The sequence below is a fragment of the Dipteris shenzhenensis genome, chromosome 19 (assembly GCF_047967505.1).
Source record: "Dipteris shenzhenensis isolate YYH24624 ecotype China chromosome 19, Dip_SZ_1.0, whole genome shotgun sequence".
Classification (NCBI taxonomy): Eukaryota; Viridiplantae; Streptophyta; class Polypodiopsida; order Gleicheniales; family Dipteridaceae; genus Dipteris; species Dipteris shenzhenensis.
The window spans coordinates 11,981,307-12,005,204 of NC_141614.1; the positions used below are offsets into that span (position 1 = coordinate 11,981,307).

At 43.8% G+C, this 23,898-nt stretch overlaps 1 protein-coding gene across 1 annotated transcript; it reads right to left on the reverse strand.

The window, feature by feature from the left end:
• Nucleotides 1–300: 300 nt before the first annotated feature.
• LOC147890086 (5'-3' exonuclease family protein) lies at nt 301–22,488 on the reverse strand. Its single transcript, XM_087391111.1, has 8 exons — nt 21,746–22,488; nt 8,291–8,464; nt 7,995–8,165; nt 7,643–7,827; nt 7,259–7,553; nt 2,165–2,300; nt 1,466–1,971; nt 301–1,352 (listed from the first exon to the last, which is right to left on the reverse strand). Exons 1-8 carry the CDS (start codon nt 21,941–21,943, stop codon nt 639–641), a joined length of 2,379 nt encoding a protein of 792 aa, XP_087247237.1. The 5' UTR covers nt 21,944–22,488; the 3' UTR covers nt 301–638.
• Nucleotides 22,489–23,898: the final 1,410 nt, after the last annotated feature.

Consider the following 23,898-nt stretch of genomic DNA (forward strand, 5'->3'; position numbering starts at 1 on the left):
TTCAAAGGTCTTCGTACTGAGTTTCTGTCAGCATTATGGTGAAGGGCAGACTCAGCCATGATGAAGGCTAGCACTAAAGGAGAAGGCTAGTCAAAAAGTAGTCCACAATCTCTTTATTCAAGCTTCAACTGCTTGTGAAGACTGAATGATTTCATTTTAGTCTCTCCCAAATGAGCATCTAAGCAAAAAAAAGCTTAGACAACCAAGCTGATAGGGCAACACACCACTTAAGATAGAAAGAATTATCACAATCCAAAAAAAATTAAATTTGAACTCATTATGAGCTAGCATCCTCCTAGATGGTTACTTTGTACCTAGTACTCTTTGGAATTCCTGGTAAAAGCCGTCTCACTGATGTCTTGACTCAGTCTTGACAAATTTCACCAAGAATTTACAAACTTTTTTTTCACATCCCAATCCAAAGATATAACAACATGTAGTGCATCTCTCTCCTTCCCAAAACCTCTGTCAAAATGTATACATTAACTTTCATAATTACTTGAAAGAGCACTACACAGGTTTGAGCGCCGTGCAACCTGGCAGGATAGTGAGATCTTTGACCTCCAATGGCAAAGCCATTGCAAAAATGACTGAAAATTAGAATAGTCCTGTGACCTGGCATATCTAAAGTAACAGCACTAAAACAATTTCCTCCGTACAAAAACTTGGAGTGATCTCCCATCTATCAGGGAAGCATCACAAAGACCTCGGTCCTTTTCCTTCAAACTGCTTGAAGGATCCAGATCCATGCCAGTACAGATATCATCCAGAGTTTTTGTGTCCAGCGGACTTCTTAAAGGTGGTGAAAAGACTTCTGATGATAATTGGGGCCTTACATAATTTACAGGTGATTGCTTCCTGAGTTTCCTCATTTTGCATGGGTGGAGGAATGATTCCTCAACTGTGTCTGTGTCGTCAATAACAACTACTTCTCTTGTTTGCATCCTTTGGTCTGTCATAGCCATATCTCGTTTTGTGTCACATGCATTTGCATGCTTTGTCATGACTACTTCTGTTGTTTGTCCCCTTTCGTCCATGACCATGTCTCGCATTGTATCCATTCTGTTCGTGACTTCTGTAGAAACTACTTCGTTCATTTGTGTCTCGTTGGCCATAGCCGTGTCTTGCATCATGTCTGAATTGGATTCTTCAATAAAGACTTCTCTTCTGTGTGTCTCTTGTTTTACCATAGTCATGTCTCGCGTCATGTTGATTGCATTTGTTCCTTGAAGAGTGGTTTTTTCTTTACGTACTTTAAAGAAAGATGTAATATTTAGCTGCCGCTCTTTGGCAGATGTATTCTTGGCTATCAGCCTTTTTGTTTTTCTCTTCTTGCTCTTCCGCCTCACATCCTGATGGAATGTGCATACTGCAGTTAGAACAAAATGGTAATAGGGACTATGAAAATTAAATTTGGTAATAATCAAAAGACAGATTCTACTTTAAACAAACCACCTCTTATTACCTGCTCGTGTTCAAAAAGATCTACAAGGCGTGGACAGGCATCCCGGACCAAGGCCATGTCTTCATCTGTGGTGAACAATGTAGTGTTCCCTAGAGTCTCTGTTTGCAAACTTGAAGCCATCTCATCTGTGTCTTGCAGCTTGTCATCATCCAATTTTTTCTCTTGACTACAACTGATACACTTCAGGCCCAGCCAGTCTTCTTGAGCTGCACTGTCTTTTACTTGTCTCCATCTCAACATATAGAAAGGCTTTGAGAAAGAGATTTTGATGCGCTGAATAGAATGGGGGGCATATATACCATTAATAAGCCCTCCGGGTGCCACTGACCCAGATGATGTGGATCGCCTCATGGTTGCTATTTCCATCAAACAAAACCATGAAAGAAGAGGCAAAGCTTTCTGTCTGATATAGACCTTATCCCAATATAGACGATCTTCAAGGAACCTTTCAAGAGCTTCTATTTGAGGTGCTTTCCGTGTCAGAGAAAAAGAATTCTGTATTTCCTCTACAAACAAGAGTTACCCATAGATTTCTCTCAATAGAAACTTTATAAAACCCTCCAATATTGAGATAATAAATGTTTTTTTTAATTAATAAAAAAAGAATAGTAAATGTACTTTACGTTGTCATGTTCAACCTCCCAAACATAACTTCAAAGGAACAATAAGTCCTAATCAGAAAATAGGTAGAATGCATACCCACTAAACTACCATGTTCAGAGTTCATATAGATTTGAACGATCTGTTCATTTGGGAATCCTCTGGTTTCTGATATCTTTTGACAGACTTTAAGCTGCCATCCCTTTTGTTTCATATGCTTCTTTCTGATTTCTCGCTGCAAGAAACCACAATATATGTAGATATCAAGAACATCCCCAAACTCCAATATATCCCTTCAAAAGACTAGCATGTATCTCATCTTACAAATTTTATTATTCATAATTGCAAACAAAGTTAAGAAAGAAAACAGAAACGCACACATGCACGCGTGCACACAGGAAGAAAAATATTGAGAAAGAAAGAAAGAGAGGGTCATCATGTCAAAATTAAACAAAATAAATATGAAATCCCACCACAAAGTCATGACAGCTTGGTTTACGAATCCTCGCTCTATCACATGTGACACACATAGAAACTTACAAGGACCTATATTTGAGACTTTCAGAGATGGACTATGTAGGGGAAAGAACCGAACTAAACAGAAACACAACCTTGGCGTTATTTTGTATGAAAGGAGTCAAGAGCTTGCACTTTTTTTTCATGTCAGAGTATTTGAAGGTTTGAAGATGCTAGTGGTGTACAATTAGCAGCATGCAGGTGCAACTTAAGAGGGTATTAAAGAGAGAAGGCAGCTAGCTGTCAAATGTCTATCAGTTGAAAATTGGCATCAGGCAGGTATACGTCTCCACTGAACAGACTCCTAAAGACTTCCCCTACCTTTCTCCAGCCACTTTTTGGGTCCATTTCTCTGTGTAAGCTTTACAAACTCGACAAGGGGCATCTCAGCTCCACTCTAATTGGCATTTGCTAGCTCTCTTTGGTAGCTACTTCGTCTCATCACCAGTTGAGGGAACTCTAAATGCACTCATATGCGTAATAGCTTGTCACTCATGAGCAAATACTGAATGCCACTAATGCTAGTCTATTTGTGAGCCCTATTGCATGTGACTTGCGCTGGGCCACTTGTGGGCACTACTGCATCATCATTGCTATAGCTAGAATCCCATGAATTTCATTATGGAACTTTCTTGGTCAAAATCACGATAGAGCACTCACAAAACCCCACAAAGTGCAAATGACACGGACACAACACAGTATATCTTGCAGGAGCATATCACAAAGTATGACCACAATTCAACTATTGCAATCTCACGGGCATAGACTTGAGATGGAAAGCTTAGCACTAATAGTAGATCAACACCTCAAGCTTGTATCAAGACAGTCAAAGAACTTTTCTCTTTTCATCCATGCCCATAGCTTAAGAAAAACACCAAGGAACTCATAGACATTACCATCCGAATAGGGCAGTCTCCATGCAGCGTAGTGCTGCTACTGCTACTCTCCCTCCTGCCACTGTGTGCCTCTCAGATGGGACTTCCGTGGCTTGCTTTAGTTGGGGATTGCAAGGACTCAAGGCCCCTTATCGAGTCATCTTGCAACTCATAGATGACTATCCAGCTGTCCCACTCAAAGCTAGGAAACAGCTGGGATTCTCTAAGCACCAAGCATCCAAGATCTGCTCAATGTGTCCAATATCTGGCAGCATTTGCAACCTCAAACTGATGAATCCGTGCCCAATCCCCAGTCCCCACCACCAGGAATCCTTTCGGAAACTATAGACCTACTACCAGCCGTCTCTAGAACTGATTAGCTGCCTTTGGCAGCAACTCGACTCCTTGAAGACTTCATCAACAAAATCTGCAGCAGATTGAGAAGTCCATGCTAGGAGTTGAAGGATGGCAAGGGCAGGGGCAGATCGGGAGTGGGACTACAGAAAGTATTCTGAAGAAAAAATGGAGCTAGGAGTGAATGGGAAGAATAGATATGAGAAACGAAGATGGGGAAAGGAGGAAAAAGTCACTAAGGAGAAGGTGAAGGAGTGGCAGAGGATATCAGAGAGAGTGGGAGGGGGTGAAGCAGTGGGAGACACTATTAGAGAGGAGGAGAAGGGATGCAAAAGGGTTGGAGGGTACAAGGGTAAGCTGGTTGAAAGCATTGTAGGTTGTCTAGCGGGTACAGAAGGTTAGTAGCTGCTGACGTTGCAAGGGAGCCTAGACACAAGGAGATAATGCACATGAGCACAAAAAGTGAACTGTGAACACTAGAGCCCAAAGAGTGTGAGCCTCATTCCACTATTTTCTCTCTCTAACATGTTCCCAAGCATTTCTTATAAAAAATTACTTTTTTCCTCTCTTTCACAAAGTTCTAGAGATGAGTCCTTGAGATTTTCTGAGAGTGCTTTCATCTTTTCTTGCTTCCTCGATGTTCATTATGAGGCCAGTTGACAGATGTCCTACACATTATAAAAGTGGTACTATGCCACTACTCAACACATGCTTGTGCTATCATCTAGTTGTTTGGTCCTTTGCTCACTCCTTAGACGATCTAGTTGTTTGTTCCTTTGCTTGCTCCTTAGACTGATATACAAACTGGATTAATAGTGCCTCTGGCATGCGAGAGGAGGGCAAAGCTGTAATAAAACAAAGATTGTCTTTCTTGTGGGCTTGTGGCTTGTGTTTCTATGTGTTCTTAGCTTGTGTTTCCGGGTGTTTTTAGGGTGTTTTTAGCTTGTGCTCATGCGCCTCTTACATGCGAAGTCCATTGCTTTCAATGCCCTAGAAGAAGGGTTAAGGAGTAGATAAGAACCCTCCCTTGGATATGAGTTTGGTTGGTTGCTTTTAAGCAAAAGAGAAATGGAAAGAGCCATAAACTGTGTGGTTAATTGTGCTACAACTTGGGGCGATTTTGAATTCATCCCTTAGACCTACTCCCCATTGTTTACGTACCTGTATCATGTTTGCTTCGAACACTCATAGTGTAGAATCCCGTAGGATAGAATAGATGCATCTTGCAAGAGGTGTGAGAGCACAATGAAAGAAATATGGTAGTTCTCTATTATGATTGTGAGAGAGAGTACTCTCTCTTATAGAAAGGGGGAGAAGGTAATACCTTCCCTACATAGTGGCAATCAGCCCCTATATCAGTGGGAATCAATCCCTACATCAATGGGATTGCCTTTGTCTTACATCATCACTTAGGTCACACACTAGACACATCATAGCACTTGATGTGCCTTTACAACACACACAAACACACATGTGACTCCCCTAGATGCACACATGCACCATAGAGCAAGCCCTTGATCATACTTATCCCAACATACCCTCCCTCAAGGATTTGCCTCTTGCAGAGTCAAGGATACATCTAGTCTCATAGTTTCTCATGCCATCTCATGGTGGTCAAGGATAAATCTATGGCTAGGATCTCATGCTCGCAAGGGTTCCCAAGGGTGTGAGGTTCACATAAATGGGATAGACAAAACACATATCACATCGTCTACATCATATGGTGACCAAAGGTGATTTACATAACATATTCTTTTTGGAGTACTACTCCAGGCAGAGAACCTCAAAATTTGACCAAGTGTGTGATGATAAACAAAAAAGACAAAGTGCCTAAAAAGCATAGTCTTCATCATGTGGAGACTCATCAAATGAAAGTAGATTGGCAGTTTCTGACTTTGTAGTTTCTTCCTTTTTGGCTTTACAATACTTTTCATGGTGATTGTTTTTGCCACAATGTTTGCATGGATTGATCTTAAAGCAATATTTTGAGAGGTGATTAGTCTTTCCACAATGTTTGCAAGGTGAAAACTTCCCCTTTTGAGTTTTTATGGCATAGGCTGTGTCATTGCCTCTCCGGAGTTCCATGTGCCTTTCTTCTTCTTGAAGAGCAGTAATAAGACCTTCAAGAGTAGGATTAGGAAGATTTTTCAAAGTGGTAACAACATGATCATAATCTTCAGGCATACTTTTGAGCAATACTGCCATTGCATCATCAGTAGTGATTGGAGAGTTGATAGAAGCAAGTTGAGTCATGAGACTCCGCATATAATTGACATGGGCAGCCAAAGGAGTGCCACTAGCCATCTTCAATTCAAAGAAAGCAATCTTAAGTGACAATTTTGAGATGTGAGAGCTAGCACCAAAAATAATGTCAAGCTTAAGCATGGCTTCCAAATGGCAGAAAGAAAAGAAAAGAAAGATGCATGCCCAATCAGAGGAAGAACACATGCCTATGATGGGACATGCAGATCCACATTAGGGTTTGAGAATGCATGTCCCCATGAAGGAGCTGATGCTGATGAACCCCATTGTCGAGCATCCATGATCCCACACGAGGCTAGATTCAGTGACCTTGATATGGCTGTATATAGGCACAATAAAATCCCTGATTAGGGCCAGGAGGATCTGACCCAGGTTGGCATGCATGGCAGGTGTGGTTGGCCAGTAGATCCAGGGGTTGGGCAAGTCATCTGTTGGCCCTGTTGTGTTGTAATTGGGTTTGATTGGAGGTTTGGTCGGCCATCTCAAGACAGGAGAGACTGCCCTCATATTTCTGCTGCCCTTTTGCTGGAGTTATTACTAAATCTGACTGTGTCTCTATATCTAATTGTGTGCACAAGAGAGGAGTGCTGGTGTGATCCGTGGGAACCCATTATTGTTTTGCGGAGGTAGTTAGGTGTATGCTGTCCTATTATCTCTGTATCAGAGCCCAGAGAGCCTACTTCAGGGAGACAAAGGAGATGCCGGCATTGGTGAAAGTGTGTGTGTGTCAAACAAGTCACATGGTGTTACCTTTCAGGTTTGTGGATTGACTTACGTACAATAGGAAGAAAGTAGATTAGAAAAAGGAGGAGCCGCTCAAGGAAGAGGAGTCAAAATCAGATGAGGCAAATACCACGATAATGGTTTCTTAGTTGTACCGGCTGGGGCCACCATAACTCGCCCAGTCACTATTTAAAGTTGGAAAAGGAAGCTGCACAACGGGAGGGGGGGGGGGGGGTGCAGATTTCGTTTCCAGTCTTCTTTCAATTTATATAGAGACTTTGGCAAGAGGCAAGCGTAGGTAGAGGGGCACGTGAGGGGAAACCCCTATGCTGTTTGCACCTACCAACCAAAAACACAGATCTGTTCCAGCCTGCAGGCTGCATTCACTATGCCACTTATACTCATGCAATTACAGTGGGTTCAAAAAATAATAATTTGCTTCAAATATGATAGGATAACATACTTTTATGCAAACTTCACAGGTACACTTGAAACCTTGCAACTTCGGCCTACATCCCTGCTCAATATAAGTAGCTGAACAATCAAATCTACACTGTTCACAACCAAACTTCAAATGGATTGTTTTGGTTCCTAAATGGCCACAATTAGAGCAATGAGGTGCATTTTTAGCAACAGGCTTCCCTAGATTCTCCAGCATTGTCTCAGCCTCCTCCTCTTCCTCAATGTCTATAACGTCACCATCTAAACCATTGATTTCTGGTTTAAACTTAAACTTGCCTTCTCCCCACATTCGCAGCCTGTTAGAAGGTAGTTTTTAAATCAGTACAATGTATCACAAGTTTTTACATCTTGAAAAAAGCTGTAATGGAGGAAAGATAGGGAAAACCTGTCTAAAACCTGATGCTTTGGTACCATTTTAACTAGACGCACAGCATTGTGGCAACCAATTCCGGGAACCCCATGGACATTATAATCACAACCTGCAAGAAGTGCTAATGCAACCAAGTGCTCTCTATGCAGTCCCAATATGGACTGGATATCATCAGTTGTATAAGACTCCACAAGCGGATCCTATATGAAAGAGAGAAATTGTAAGTATTTCATATAATTTTAAAATTTTATCAAATAGACACAACCGGGAATGGCACAGCTTGCATGTTTATTGTGGGAGGAAAAACATCTGAAGGTTTAATGTTTAGTGCTGTTGTGTTGCAATATAATCGAGATTGCCATGGTACCTTAAGATCTGCTTGGAGATTTTTGATGACACATTTCGCACCATAAAGAAAGGCATCGCTGTCAGGTGTTACACAAGCATTTACAAGACCTTGTCTATCTAATTCAGCACATAGGCCTTCTGCTTCATATTTAGCCCTTAATACTGGCAATCCAAGAAGTTTAATCAATTCCTGCATGAGACATACCCAAGCTCTATTCTCATGTATGCCTTCAAAGGTAAACGTCTGTCCACTTGAATGTTTCTGAAAACAAAAATACATGATTTGTTCTAAAGAAGTTTAGGAAAAAAACTCACCACACACTCCTCGATGCTTTCAGTGAAAAGGCTGTTTCGTGCTATATTACAGTCAGTCCCCTCTGCAGGAGTGTTTGCTGGCAAACCTGATATCCGACTGAACCGATCAAGCCGAACTTGCAATTTCAATGGAGGTGGTTCCCCATCTGTGACAAAAACTGGAAATGCTCCTATCTACATTTGCAGTGTAATCAGTTTGCAGCCAAAAACGCAGTCCATACAAATTTTCTCAAACATTCAGATCTTAAGTATCAAATTGCACAACAACAAGTGCCCATTTTATTAACCAACATCCAAGTATCCCAAAGCCGCCCCTGGAAACTTCTTTACATTAGTGAAACTGAACCCTTATGCTCATGGGCAATGGGCGATGGAATACCATGGGGGATAAGAACTGCTTAAGTTACCCCCTTGGCATGTCGTAGTGGGATGAGAAGACTACTGCTAGATGGTAAGACCAAGGAGTCCCTTTTGAGGAGGACCATTAATGCTTAAATGGTAAGAATGATGAAAGCATTAGGAAAGTTTGGTGGCAATATATTGAAAATAAGTATGATCACATCATCCAAACACGAGGTGGAAAAGGTACATATATAGAGTTCTAGGTGTAAGAGAGTTTATAAGGGATAACAAGAGCCCTTAGGTGCACTTGACAGGAACTAGAAGATGAAGTACAGGACAAAGGGCTAAAAGAGAGTAAGGATCATGCAGCAAAGAAAATGGTACTCCACCACTGGAACCCCTTCCACTGATTTTGACAATGCACACTCTCAAAACAAAGATCTACATTATATGATAATTAAATAATTGTTGAGGACACACACAATTGTTGGGGGTTTAAGGCTCGCACATGGCCCTGTCAACCTGCCAAACAGGCTATTTTCCTTTCTTGTACCCGTTTACCCCTAGGCAACAAGGCTGGCCAGGTTTGAAATCATTGAGGCCTACTTAAGCCCCTAGAAAAGGGAATATGTGCTGCTTATGTGGCAGCCAGATCTTGTAAAATGTGCTGCCCACATGCAGCCCGATACATCGTGCCTTCAAGTAGCCCTCTATGCTGCCGTGGCATCCACATTGCTGTCCACGTGGCAGCCTTATCAACCCTATAATATTGCGGGTCTCCTACCCTACAGCAGTCCTCATTTGGCCGCTCACAAGTGGGGAAGTGGTGCTCATATTCTAACACTCTCAATGATGAATTGAGGGCCCACAACTACAAAATCAAAGAGATGTTCTGTCAGCTCCCATGCGAGGATCTTTGGAACAAGTTGAAGGCATTCTCACACCTTCAGGTCTTGCTCGTTGATGATGTGGCACGTGATCACCAAATGCTCCACCCAATCACAAAATGCCAGGTCTTCTAGAATGCTCTACAATGCCCACGATCAATTCAAGGCCACAGTTACCATGAACACAATACCCACCTGATGTCTACTGTCAAACAAAAGTCACAAACTTGCCGAAACCCTGAGAGGACCCCATTAGGTACAACCAAAGAGTCACCATCTTGTGACCATCACTAATGATTAGACCATACTTATACATACAGATCCCCGTCATAAGCTAGGAACAGCCTGGATCTTGCCAATCGGCAAGAACCATGGGTCTCTTCCAAACTTTCGATCATCAAATTATCCATAAACTCTTCCAATAGAGAAATCGGTGGCTGGTCCATCTAGATTCCCTCTACAAAGTGTATGTCCGAAAACCCTGGAACTGCATCTATCAATGTCTACCACCAAGCTCCTGCTACACTCCACTCAAGCTTTAACCCTAAGTCCACTAAGGTCACCTGCAAATTCTCATTTTCTTGTGGTTTCCTATCTCGGACATATAGTCTTCAATTGGGACAACCATCATCATATCCAGCATCCTAGAACTGGGCCTCCATGGACCTGCATTCCCGTATGATGCATCTATCAATAACTTAGCCTCCTTGGAGACTTCATCATGGAACTCCACAGCCACCATGCAGAAGGCACCGAATGCCATGAAGATTCCCCCTCTGACTATTTGAAGGTATGTAACCCTCCGTTCAGCAAGCTTCTTCATACCCTCTCTCAATATCTGACATTGACATATTAGAGAGTTTCATGCCTCACCTGACGTATCAGCCATTTGAATATGTGGAATAACAGAGTCCACCATCATCCCATGATCAGTGCAAGAGCCTAGGCCTCTTTGTTTTCCCATGCTTCGAGCTTGTCTGGATCTACAACCAGGGTAATCCTTCCTGAAGCATCCTTGATTGATGTCCATGGGCATCAGATTCGCCCCCTTTGTGATCTCCCAAAGCTTCCTAGCCTCTAGATGGCAACGCTTTTTCTAGATGGGATATTTTGTCCCATCAAGCTTCCCTGCCTCTCCAAAACTTAGAATCGTCGTAGAAAGCATGGATGTGGAAACAATGGGGGCAGCACCACTTCTAGAATCCTTCAGGGCTAAAACCACCTCCCGAATGCTTTGAACCTTTACCATCATAGCTTCTCAAAAATCACAAACAATTGAAACAGGAAACTTGCTGTAGCAACCAAACAAGGTCAGCACACACCTTACTTGAATTGGGATCGCATTCGAAAGTGGAGGGACTCCTTCCTTCAGAGTGAAAACTAGAGCTGCAATGTTGGCTCTGATACCATGTCAGAGAACAGAGGTAGGAATCACTCGAACCTCAGACATGCAGCGGAATGAAAGAGCTCTATACAATCAGTCAAAGATGATCTCACTGATGCACACCTCACTCCTGAACATAAGCAGCAAAATAGAATAGAGAGAGAGAGAGAGAGAGAGAGAGAGAGAGCTCAGACTTTATTCTTCCACAAGATCTGGGCAAAACAGGCCCAAAGGTGAGCACACAATCATCCAGCAAAGGGGCTGGGAACAAACACTGCTAAGAACTCTCCTGATCAAAAAATACTTCACCATCTAGTATGTTGCCTGCTGCTGAGGCTTCAATCAAAAATGGATAAGTGTGTGGAGGCTAGGGGAGGCTTATATAGCCTCAGAACCAGCCCAAAATAGCCGACTGGCCCTGCTGATCTCCACCGACCAGGTCTTCTACCCTGGTTTAGCCCAGGGTTTGGCCACTGGTGTAGGCGCCTACTGCCAGGTGTATAAACAGGCCCTGTGTCATGTGCACGGATTGGTATCCGACGTGTACTGGTTACACTAGACTAGCTCAGGTAGCCTAGGGAGGCTTAGAGCTAGGCAGGCTTGATTCTCGGGTTGAGTGGCAAGGGTACGAACCAGTTAGAGGTCTTCGCTAATTTTGGCACTTGGGGCCCGAGTCTATATAAGGGGCCCAGAGGTTCAATTCTCAGAGAGCCGATAGGAGCAAGTTTCGTTCCCAGGTGCTAGGTCTGATCCTGGATTGAGTCGCGGACGCGCGCCTGCATAATAGCGTAGCCCAAGGCCCAGCAGCAGATCCCAGGCTTCACAGCGCCACTTGGTGGTATGGGACACCATGCTGGTTTGGATCTGGTTGGGAGTTCGTGCCAGTAGCTCAGCTCGTGGCTCGGAGGGGACATCTCCTGATTCGGGATCACATCCCGTAGATGTCGTGGTTGGGTGGTGAGCAGCCTGCTCAGTTTTCTCACGTTGTGCGTGTTCTTGTGTTTGCTTTTCAGGAGTGTTGGGACGTGTCAGTTGGTATCAGAGCCAACTCCTGAGGTAGGAACTTCTGTTGCGAAAATTTTGGACGATTCTTTCTCCAAGTATGCCCTAATTTCGAAATTCGTGCTACAAGTGTTTGTTTGGTTCATCGGATTCTGGGAAGTGGTTGAGATTTGGGAAAGAAGGAAAGAGAGAGAGAGAGAGAGCAGGGTGATTTCGTTGCAAGAAGTGACAGGTTGAGAGAGAGGAAGAGAGGTGTAGTTAGGAGGAAGAAGTGGGGTCCAGGTAAAGGCGTCAGAAGGGAGTCAGGAGAGAGTGTAGAGTTGGGGCGAACCAAAGGGGGATCCCGCATGTCGGCTGGCTGCTCAGGCGTGGTGATGGCAGGTAGAAGGGGAGCGCAAGAAGGTGCGAAATAGGATAGGGACAAATCGTAATTTGGGTCAGCTGCTTTTCGAGAGGCTTAAAAAAGCACTACCCCTCCATTTTTGGAGGGTGAGCTTTTGGAAAAGCAGGGCTTTACTAAAAGCCTGCTCTCCCACTATAAGTTCGGCCAAATTGCCTTCTCCCATAGCCTGCAGATTGCGCAAAATTCCAGCCCCTCTACACCTTCACGCTCGGGAGCTAGAATACTTGTACGGGCTGCTACAGTCCTTCGTACGGACAGCCAGGAGCGGAGTCCCAGGTTCCAAAATCTGAGCTGAATCGTCAGCTCAGCCCAGCCAGCTTACCTTCTTCATCGACCAGCTTTCCCTTCTTCCATCGCCTCCTTCTTGGCCAGCTTCCACTTCGTATCTACCTCCTAGCTTCCAGGCCACCTGCTTGTTTCTCTTCTCTAGCCTATCTTCTTTTCAGATTAGATTTCAGTCATGGCTGATTCTGTAGACCCTGAGCTTGCGATGGGAGACCAGGATTTGAACTACCATGCGGATGATGACCAGGGTCTCTATGATGATCTGATTACGAAAAAGGCCTTCAGTGAATTCACCACTGCTCTTGATAAAAAGTTTGAGTAGGTTAACACGAATCAAATGGGGTTGACACAGCAACTCCAAGGGATTCAAACTACACTCACAGTTTTGACTAGCACTGTTCAGGCGCTCACGCATGTGGATGCCATGGCTTCAGTGTTAGGTCCGAACATCACTCTAGATCCTTTTCCCGGAGATCAGAAGATATCAAGGAGGTTGTTGACACTTGGTTGCACAAGTGGCAAGTACACTTCCAGTTTCACCCTTATCTAAATGACAAGAAAATACAGCTTGCAGCCGGGTTTATGTCAGGAAAGGCTTTATTGTGGTGGAAGGAACTCCAACCCAAGCTTGCAACATGGAACGAATTCGAAGGCGTCTTCATGAAAGAGTTTTTGAAGAAGGAGGAAGATTACGATATCGTAGGCAAGCTTAAAGCCCTCGATATGTCCAAGCTGAATTTGACTTTTGAGGTTTATCTTCAAAGGTTTCGGGATTTGCAGACCAGAGCTACAAAGATGGATCCAGTGACCTTGTTAGGTTTCCTTGTGGATGGTTTGCCTGACTCGTACAAGTTACAGATCAAGAACAACAAGTGTACCACATTGCAAGAGGCCATGAATTACGCGCATATTTATGATGATACCATGGCCAGTGCAAAGGGAACCATAGTTGCCGACACGGGTGGGAAGAACAAGCGGAAGTTCTTCCAGTCTACCACTGGTACCGGGGAGTCGAAGTCTATAGACAACGCCTCCAAGAAACATTTGACTCAGGCGAAGAATGGTCGTGCCCGTTTCCTTCGTACCTAGAAGCTAAAGAAGGAAGGACGTTGCTTCTTCTGCGAGGAGCGGGGCCACACTAAGAATGATTGTCATAAGCGCAAGAACCAGAAGCAAGCGCCGGGACCGAAGCTCCATCTGGGTACCAAAGCCAAGGGAGCTAATCAAGTTGCGATGACAGTTATTTGGTTCCCATGATCTTTTCCGAGTTTATGGAGAAGTTAGGGACCAAAGAGTTCACATTCTCTTTGACCCGAGCAGCTCTCACAACTTTGTTAATTACAAACTTGTGCAGAAGATGGGGCTGTCCACCATACCTAGCGATCACACCTATGAGGTGCAGCTTCCAACTGGGATATTCGGATTGGATGGAAGGACCATACTCTTTCTTTTTTGGAAAAGGACACCCAATTTTGTATTCAATGTGATAACATTCCCTCTTCTCAGGGACCTATTGTATCTGCGATGCAGCTTCGGAATATATTAAACACTCCTCATTATGATGTCTATCAATGTGTTTTGATTCCGCTTTCTTTATTTGTTATTTCTGTTAATAACAAAAATGATTTAAGTGTGTTTGAACACCGTGAATTGAGAACGTTGTTAGATGATTTCATGGATGTATTCCTTGCTCAACTGCTAGAAGGTTTACCTCCAGAATGGGAGTAGATCATCGCATAGACTTAGTACCTGGGGCTCAACCTATTAGTGTTCCACCTTATAGAATGAGCCAGCTTGAGGAGGATGAGTTAGCTTCACAGCTACAGGATTATTTGCATATGGGCTATATTCGCCCAAGTAAATCACCTTGGGGAGCACCTGTCCTCTTAAGAAAGCAGAAAGATTCTACATGGAGAATGTGTATAGATTATAAACGATTGAATAAAGTGACAATTAAGAATCGATACCCTCTACCTCGTTCCGATGATCTAATAGACCGTTTGGCCGGAGCGAAGTATTTCACTAAGATTGATTTGCGTACGGGTTATCACCAAATCCGTATCTATGCTAAACACATAGATTGAACCGCATTCCGAACTAGGTATGGCCACTACGAGTTTCTTGTATTACCTTTTGGTCTGACCAATGCTCCTGCCACCTTCCAACAAATGATGAACGATTTGTTCTGAGATTTTTTGGACAAATTTCTTGTAGTGTTCTTAGATGACAACTTGGTATATAGCCGAACGCTAGAGGATCACATAGGACACCTCCGGATTGTCTTAGTTATTCTAAGACAGCATAAGCTCTTTGCCAAGATGAGTAGATGTGACTTCTTTATGAAGGAGATCATTTGCTTGGGACACAAGATTTCTTCTGAAGGTATTAGCATTGATCTGGATCGTATCCAGAAGGTTTTAGAATGGCCTATCCCTCAGACTGTGAAACAACTCCGTTCTTTCCTAGGATTTACGGTATTTCTACGGAAGTCTGTGCATGATTATTCACACATCACGGCACCCCTGACAAACATATTGAAAGGTCGTGGACGCAGGTCTACCCAGCCGATCTCTTGGAATGATGCATTGAACAAGGCTTTTGAAACCTTGAAGTTTTCTATCAAGGAAGCACCCGTTCTTGCATTACCCGATCCTACCCGGCCTTATGTTTTAGAGGCCGATGCGAGTGATTTTGCGATTGGGGCAGCTTTATTCCAAGAGGGCAGACCTGTAGCTTTTGAGAGTAAGAAGCTAGACGACACCCAATATCGTTGGCCCACACTAGAAAAAGAACTCTATGCAGTAGTGTATGCCCTGAAGGTTTGGAGACACTACTTGTATGGTTCGAAGTTTCTTGTATTGAACGATCATCAGTCAATCAAGTATGTGTGTGATGGGTCTGAATTGAGGGGACGAAAAGCTAGATGGGCAGAATTAATGCAAGATTTTAATTTTGAAATACGTTATCGCAAGGGTTCGTTGAATAGTGTGGCGGATGCCTTAAATCGAGTCAAGTTTGTAAATGCTATGTCATTTACAGAGATATCCTTAGACCTATTTCAATCCTTGAGAGGGCTTTGCACAACTGATAGTCATTTCAGTTCTTATTGGCATAGAGTCTAGGATGGGAGCTCCATGGTTGACCAAGACTCAGGGATTGTGCCACCTACGATACATGCGACGGGAGGTCAATGGAGACTAGCTCAGGTAGCCTGGGGAGGCTTAGAGCTAGGCAGGCTTGATTCTCGGGTTGAGTGGGCCCTAAGCTGCTCTTGGGACTGTGCGAGGGAAAAATCAGCTGATCTCCGCAGTATCTAGGGTTTTCCAGCCGAGGTGACCTTTCTTCTATGGATTCCGGGTAGAAGAAGGCTTGTCTTTGCCTGGTTTTGCCGTTCCCTGGTTTGTTGCTGGCTAGTTATTGCGTTTGGGTTTCTTTCCTCGCGAAGAAGGGTTGATTTATGCTGTTGGGCAGTGGCCAGGGAGGCTATAGATTGAAGCAACTCGCTGGGAAGAATTTGGTTGTTTGATTGCACCAGAGTTTAGCTGTTGAGGGCTTTGTCTTGTAGTTGTTCAGCCGTGTTTGGCTGGTTGGGCACTTGGATGTGCGATTGCAGGAGTGGTTCAAATAGTGGATGCTATTGGGGTCTCTATTGCATGCTTTGGTTGGCTAAGGATACAGGATTGTCTAGTGACTCGATGTCGTTCACCGTTTGAAGTTGAGCAGGGAATTATAGGGTGGGTTGGACGGGGAGTCTGCGGGCGTTGATTTGCTTGTGGTGCAACTTCCCAAAGATCTTTGTAATCAGCCGCTTGGCTTCAAATGAATGTTAAATAAATACCACAAGGAGCGCCAACGTTTGGGACCAATCGGTGTCCTTGTTTCTAAGTAGGAGTGCTCTAGCTCCCCTGTGATTTGTTTTGTGGTGCATATTTACTTGTCAATTTACTATGTATGCTATAATTAAGTGGATCCTACCAACCTTTACATTGTTGAGGCTGGTTTCAATCCTGCTGAAAACTGAAGCCCCATTTAACTAGTCCAACACGTCATCAATGAGCGGAATTGGGAATCTATTCTTGATGGTCATTTTGTTCAGTGCGCGATAGTCAACGCACATACGAAATGAACCATCTTTCTTCTGTACAACCAGTATAGGGGAGCAAAATGGAGAGGAACTAGGCTGAATCAGCCCCTTGGACAACAAGTCCTACACCTGGGCCATAATTTCTTCGCGCTGAGTTGCACTAACTCTGTATGCGGGCTTATTTGGTGGCTCACGACCAGGAATGATTTCTATGCCATGATCTTTAGGTCTCTCAGGGGGTAGCTCCCCTGCCAAAGTGTCAGAAAAACAATCTTTAAAGTTTATAAGAAACTGAAATTTATCTTTATCTGCCTCACTCATTTCAGCATGCATTTCAACATCTCTTTCTTTTATAAAAAACATATACACTGAAATGCTTTTCCAACTGAAATATTAGATACAATGGGGATAGTCTCCCCTCTATTCCTAGCAACCACACACTGTGTTTTACCCCTATGTACAAATTTAAGCACTCTCTTAGGAAGAGTTAGCTTCATTGCCTTGCCATGAAACCACGGCATACCCAAAACCACGTCATGACATTTTAGTGGGGGAGATGAAGAAGTCTTCATGATGAACATAGTTTTGTACATGAAGACGGAGCTTCCCTATCAGGGGAGTAACTGGCACAGGGTTTCCACAGAACATTTGATCAGCATCCAAAGCCCTGCCCAACTCCTCCGTCTTTATCCCAAGCCTCAAGGCTAAATCCTCTGATATGAAGTTATATGTAGCCCCGAGATCAAATAATATAAGCGCATGTTGATCTCTGAACTTGCCCCAAAATAGCAGCACCTCTCTTAAGTTTTACTCAGCCCAAAATGTCCGGAATTCCTCCTGCCACCGGCTTTTGCTGTCCTGTTGGCTTTCCCTACTCCCTAGAACCCGAAGGTTTCTCGAGGAACTGGACAGCCACATGCCCTTCCTTTCCACACCTGAAATATTACCCCTCTTTGCCAAAAATGGGTATCTGCTCAAGGGAAAACTGGGGTTTACCTTTGAAGGCTTTTGGTACTTGGTTTCCCCTCGGCTTCTAAGGCTGAAACTCCCTCTTTTGAGCCTTGGGAAACTCCTTTTTCTCTGACTCGGGTGTGGCGGGGATGAAGAAGTCATCCTGATCAACATAGTTTTGTACATGAAGACGGAGCTTCCCTATCAGGGGAGTAACTCGCACAGGGTTCCCACAGAACATTTGATCAGCATCCAAAGCCCTGCCCAACTCCTCCGTCTTTATCCCAAGCCTCAAGGCTAAATCCTCTTATATGAAGTTATCTGTAGCCCCGAGATCAAACAATATAAGCGCATGCTGATCTCTGAACTTGCCCCAAGATAGCAGCACCTCTCTTTCCTCTAAGTTTTACTAGGCCCAAAATGTCCGGAATTCCTCCTGCCACAGGCTTTTGCTGTCCTGTTGGCTTTCCCTGCTCCCTAGAACCCGAAGGTTTCTCGAGGAACTGGTCAGCCACATTCCCTTCCTTCCCACACCTGAAATATTTCCCCTCTTTGCCAAAAATGGGTATCTGCTCAAGGGAAAACTGGGGTTTACCCTTGAAGGCTTTTGGTACTTGGTTTCCCCTCGGCTTCTAAGGCTGAAACTCCCTCTTTTGAGCCTTGGGAAACTCCTTTTTCTCTGACTCAAGTGTGGCTGGCTTTTTCTTGTCTTCTATCCTGGCATAAAGAGAAGGCACTGTGGTGGAATCTTGCATATTCATTAAACTCACCCCAATGGCTGCGTGCATGATATCCTAATCTTTGGGGTGAGACCAGACCTGTACTTTCTTACCTGGGTCTTCTTTGAGACCTTCTTGAAGGGAACGATTTGCAAAAATGCATCCCAAAATTTCTGGCTGTAGGCCTCTGCTGTATCTCTAGCATCCATATGCAAGCTGTCCCAGGCGACAAGAACATGGTCATTGAAATTCTTGGGCATAAACTATTTGCAGAAGGCTTTCTCGAAGCCCTTCCACTTCCTTGGAGCACTGCCATCATGCACTAGCCGTTGATGTCAGGTGTAAACTAACCATGCATAGCTGCGAAGACTCAGAAAATCTCTCCGTGCCAAAAGCTGCATCAAACTGTCTAATGAGCTGCATAGCTTTTTCTGTTTGTCCATACTGGCCATTAAAAGTTGTAAACCTGACAGACTTCCCACCTTCTTTAAACTCTTTGGTCTTTGCTTTCATGCATGACTACTTCTTCTTATGCCTTGGCTTCGATGATCCATAAGAAGAAGATGATGATGAGGATGAGGTAGAGATGGAAGAAGAAGAAGGACTTGAAGAGCTATGATGATGCTTAGCTTTTTTCTTCTTGGAGAGTGTACTCCCTTCCTAACTACCTGCTTTCCTCTTTTTGCTGTCCTCATTTCAAGGTTTCTTGCTCTTCCTAGAAACATCATCTGCAGGAAGAGCAGGAACTGTGTCCAGGGATCTCTTTTTGGCTGTCACCTTCTAGGTTGCCCCAATAGAAACTCTCTATTGCTCTTCCTCTGCATGAGGATTTACAAGCTTGCGAAACAATGGATCCCTTCTGGCTTCCATGAGCTGTGCCAGTAAATGTCTGTAACTTGCATCAGTCTTTGACTGCACACTCTGCTGTTGCATAGCTTGATCATTCCTGGCACTGTCTTCATGGGAAGTTATGGCATGAGGATTTACAAGCTTGCGAAACAATGGATCCCTTCTGGCTTCCATGAGCTGTGCCAGTAAATGTCTGTAACTTGCATCAGTCTTTGACTGCACACTCTGCTGTTGCATAGCTTGATCATTCCTGGCACTGTCTTCATGGGAAGTTATGGCATGAGGATTTACAAGCTTGCGAAACAATGGATCCCTTCTGGCTTCCATGAGCTGTGCCAGTAAATGTCTGTAACTTGCATCAGTCTTTGACTGCACACTCTGCTGTTGCATAGCTTGATCATTCCTGGCACTGTCTTCATGGGAAGTTATGGCATGAGGATTTACAAGCTTGCGAAACAATGGATCCCTTCTGGCTTCCATGAGCTGTGCCAGTAAATGTCTGTAACTTGCATCAGTCTTTGACTGCACACTCTGCTGTTGCATAGCTTGATCATTCCTGGCACTGTCTTCATGGGAAGTTATGGCATGAGGATTTACAAGCTTGCGAAACAATGGATCCCTTCTGGCTTCCATGAGCTGTGCCAGTAAATGTCTGTAACTTGCATCAGTCTTTGACTGCACACTCTGCTGTTGCATAGCTTGATCATTCCTGGCACTGTCTTCATGGGAAGTTATGGCATGAGGATTTACAAGCTTGCGAAACAATGGATCCCTTCTGGCTTCCATGAGCTGTGCCAGTAAATGTCTGTAACTTGCATCAGTCTTTGACTGCACACTCTGCTGTTGCATAGCTTGATCATTCCTGGCACTGTCTTCATGGGAAGTTATGGCATCCTGCTGTGAAGCCATTTCTGCAACTTATCTGAGATTTTGCAAGCTCTTGCACTTTTGTGCCTTGGATGGCCCTGTAAGATGGCCCAAAAGCTACAAATCTACTGCTAATTGATGCTGAGAAATGATGACTGTGCAGCGAGGTGTCACAGCCACCTATGCCTGGCACTGATGCACGTGACAAGCCAGTGCCAAAGTCTTATCCACAGCTAACCCTTCTATATTCCATATCTTGATCCTGAGGGTCTGGAGTCCCTAGGCTTTCGTGTTCTCGTTTTTTGTCTCCACTATTACTGCTTGGCCATCTTTGATGAAGGCCAATTTCCCATCTTTGTTAGTTTTTTTTTTTTCAAAACTCAGCCATTCATTGAGAGAATTGGCTTTTGGTAAGGTCTTCATTCACCCCGATTGAGTGCCCCTTCAGGTGTTGTCTGTGTCTTAGGACCTTCATCCGTGCTTCACAAATTTGGAATGTGACTATGATTGTTATGGGCTTTTCTCCTTTTTTCCCAACCCTATATACTCTTTGCTAGGCGGGTTCACTGATGCACATAGTGTTGGAGAAGAAGTCACCGACAGTGTCTCTGACATTCTCTATTTTTTCTCTGCAAGCCCTACTATTCTGGGGATTAAGGGCTCTCTCTTGTCTCCCCCTGTTGTTCCTTGAAAACTCATCCATCAATCGCCTAGTTTGGAGATGATGTGCTGGTTGGTGTCTGCTTTCCCCTCTTTTGTGCCTCGTGTTTTGCGTGTTTTTCCTTCATCTCCCTTAGCATCTATCTCTTGCATTTGATGTTCTAGAGTTCCCACGTTTGTAATGCCTATTCTGGGATTAAGGGCTCTCTCTTGTCTCCCCCTGTTGTTCCTTGTAAACTCATCCATCTTGAAGTCCACCAAATCGCCTAGTTTGGAGATGATGTGCTGGTTGGTGTCTGCTTTCCGCTCTTTTGTGCCTCGTGTTTTGCGTGTTTTTCCTTCATCTTCCTTAGCATCTATCTCTTGCATTTGATGTTCTAGAGTTCCCACGTTTGTAATGCCTTGATCTACTTTCCCTTCTACTGCGTTCAGCCTCTAAAGCATCTCTTCTATTTTTCCTTTGTAGAGCTAGCATTCCTTCCTCGGAGCTCTGTATTTTGTCTTCGGAAATTTGAGTTTTCTTGTTGGAGGTTTAGGACATTTTCCTTTAAATGGAAGATCTCATCCCTTCTTGTTCGATAGACCCTAGCTGGGTTTCTGACCCCTCTACTTTGTACTATTTTCGGGGTAAACATTTCGCTTGTGCCCTCTCGTTCTTGGTCTCTGTCTGTTCCCCTCTAACCTTCTCTGCGAAAGCACACTCAAAACCCAGGCTTGACAATGCATACACATATACCGCCCTTTCACTCCTCTCCTCATTCCCTTTCACTGGTTAATGGAGGATTTATTTCCTTTTTTGGCGACTTTGTGGACATTCCAACAATCCAAGAACATGCACAAACTGAATCGCAAAAAACAGAAAATAGTTGCAAGACACTCAACCACAAGGTTGAATTCCATAAACTCTATCATGCATAGCAAGAACCAGCTAATAAAGACATCCCCGTTGACTACGACAGACGCACGTTCTAACCACAATGTTCATGGAAGCAAACTCAAAAGCACAACTTTATTTTACTCACCTTGGTGACGAGATGGATAGTACGGAAGAACAGCAGCCGAACGTGGGGTTTTCGAATTCTAGCGCCCTTCACCGCTGTTAATAATTGAATGATCCAGTAAGAGAGATCAATCGCCAATTTCTTGCCCCGTAGACAATCCAAATCTTCTTTCCGAGCAACCGGTCTTAGCACGTCCCAAAATCCTCCCCCAACTCCCATCTGAAGGCAGGGGGAGGCTAGAGATAAATTATCACTTCGACGGAAGGCACAACGCTATGGCTCAATGATTACAAGTTCCATCATTTATCATCGTAAATACAAAGCGCCCAATTCGCAAGCGCAGAGCTTAGCTGTCGTGAAACTTAGTTTCACATCCATTGAAGCATGTACTAAATAAATAGCACAATAGCAAATCAAGCGTCACACATAAGCTGCTTCCTTTCTACTCTCTTGTACGTCAATGCAGCAATCCTGAAGGTCCCAATTTTCACCACGTTGCCTCACTCGTATTCACCCACTGCATGTTTTACGCCGCAGCCTCGAGCTCTACAGTTTTCAGTCCCTCCATTGATGGATAATCTGTTGTCTGCAATTTGCAAGATTCCGACATGCCGATTCTTCCTCGATTTTCAAGTCAAATTCGTGTCGTACCGGTGTTTGCCCGCAACTGTGCACGCCCACAGAGAGCTCCAACATTTATGATTCTAACACTGTGTCGAGTATGCACCTATAATGCATAATAACTTCTTTTGTTTTGTTGGCCTAATGCTGAATTTCAAACATTCTTTCCCCACTACTTAAGTCCAGATTTGGACATATTCCAATGCAACTACATGCAACTATAGTCTAACTTAGCGCGCGCTCTACCCTCAGGCAGGTCTTATGAATTATTTATGAGCATTCACCTTGTTACGTTAGGTAGGCCTAAAAGGTAGCCTTACTGATCAAACTCATTTCCAGAAGTGAAATTACTAAGTCCAAAAATTCTTTCCCCACTACTTAAGTCCAGATTTGGATATATTCCAATGCAACTACATGCAACTATAGTCGAACTTAGCGTGCTCTCTCTCTCTCTCTCTCTCTCTCTCTCTCTCTCTCTCTCTGCTTTCCACCCTCAGGAAGGTCTTATGAATGATTTATGAGCATTCACCTTGTTACGTTAGGTAGGCAGCCGTCGTATGAAGACGCCTGTCACAATTGTAGAAGTTGATCTTCATGAAGTATAGTTGTGTGTGAATCTTCTCCTTGCCTCCATGCTATAGTGGAGGTATGAGAATTGAAATTTATGGAGATCATCCTACAACGTGGATAGTCCACACACACACACACATTGCCATTTATGGAGATCATTCTACAAAAGTTATCTATCGATAGCCCACATCCTTTTTACTCTTGCTTTCTCTTTTGCATCCAAAAGCGCTTGCTTTAGGAGTCGGTGCCTTGTGCACTCTTGTTGTGGGATGTGTTTGTACTTTATGGACTGCTTTTTGAAAAAAGGCTTTGCTTAAGCAAGGACTAAGGGTTTGGGTCGCTTTTTCCACTTTCTATGGATAATAATGGGTGTTAAAGAGTTAAGATTATCTAGGGTATAATAAGGCTAGGGGCGGCTTGATAAGATTAGGGGTTGTGAGATGATGTTAGGATGTAGTGAGGCTAGGGGCAGTTTGATAAGCCTACAAGGCCCCCTCTTATCAACCTATCCAGTCCATTATTTTCTCTCCTCCATCAAAACAGATGTCCTGCGGCTACATAGCAACCATTCTCCCTTCGTTGGTCACCTCTTTCTACTTGTGCTTTGTGGTCTTGCTTTCTTGCTTCTTTTGTTTGTTGCGATCACTAGTCATTGTATGCAGAAAGAGATACATATTTTGCAAACTTTCGAACAACTTCCTTGCTCACGAATGCTTCAAGGCTTCTTGGTGGTTTGGCTCCATCTTTTAGATGTTCGATTGTCTTGCCGTGTCTTTCCCTAGATGGATGAAGCCATTCAAAATATCATGCAAGGGATTAAAAAGGTCAATGGTCTTCCATGCTTGTTTAGGTTAAGTGAAGGTCTTTTTCTTGGGTGCCCTAGTCGAAGGTGTATCGTTTGCTTTGTGTGCCCTAGTCGAAGGTGTATCAATTGCTTTGCAAGTCTGTGGATGGTGTACTATCTCAGCATTATCTAGGTTTTG

Coding starts and splice junctions, on each gene's coding strand:
- LOC147890086 (XM_087391111.1), bottom strand. CDS start 21,943: ATGGGAGTTGGGGGAGGATTTTGGGACGTGCTAAGACCGGTTGCTCGG. Junction 7,828..7,994: donor ATCTCCAAGCAGATCTTAAG/GTACCATGGCAA, acceptor TCTTTCATATAG/GATCCGCTTGTGGAGTCTTA. Junction 1,972..2,164: donor TGAACATGGTAGTTTAGTGG/GTATGCATTCTA, acceptor TCTTGTTTGTAG/AGGAAATACAGAATTCTTTT.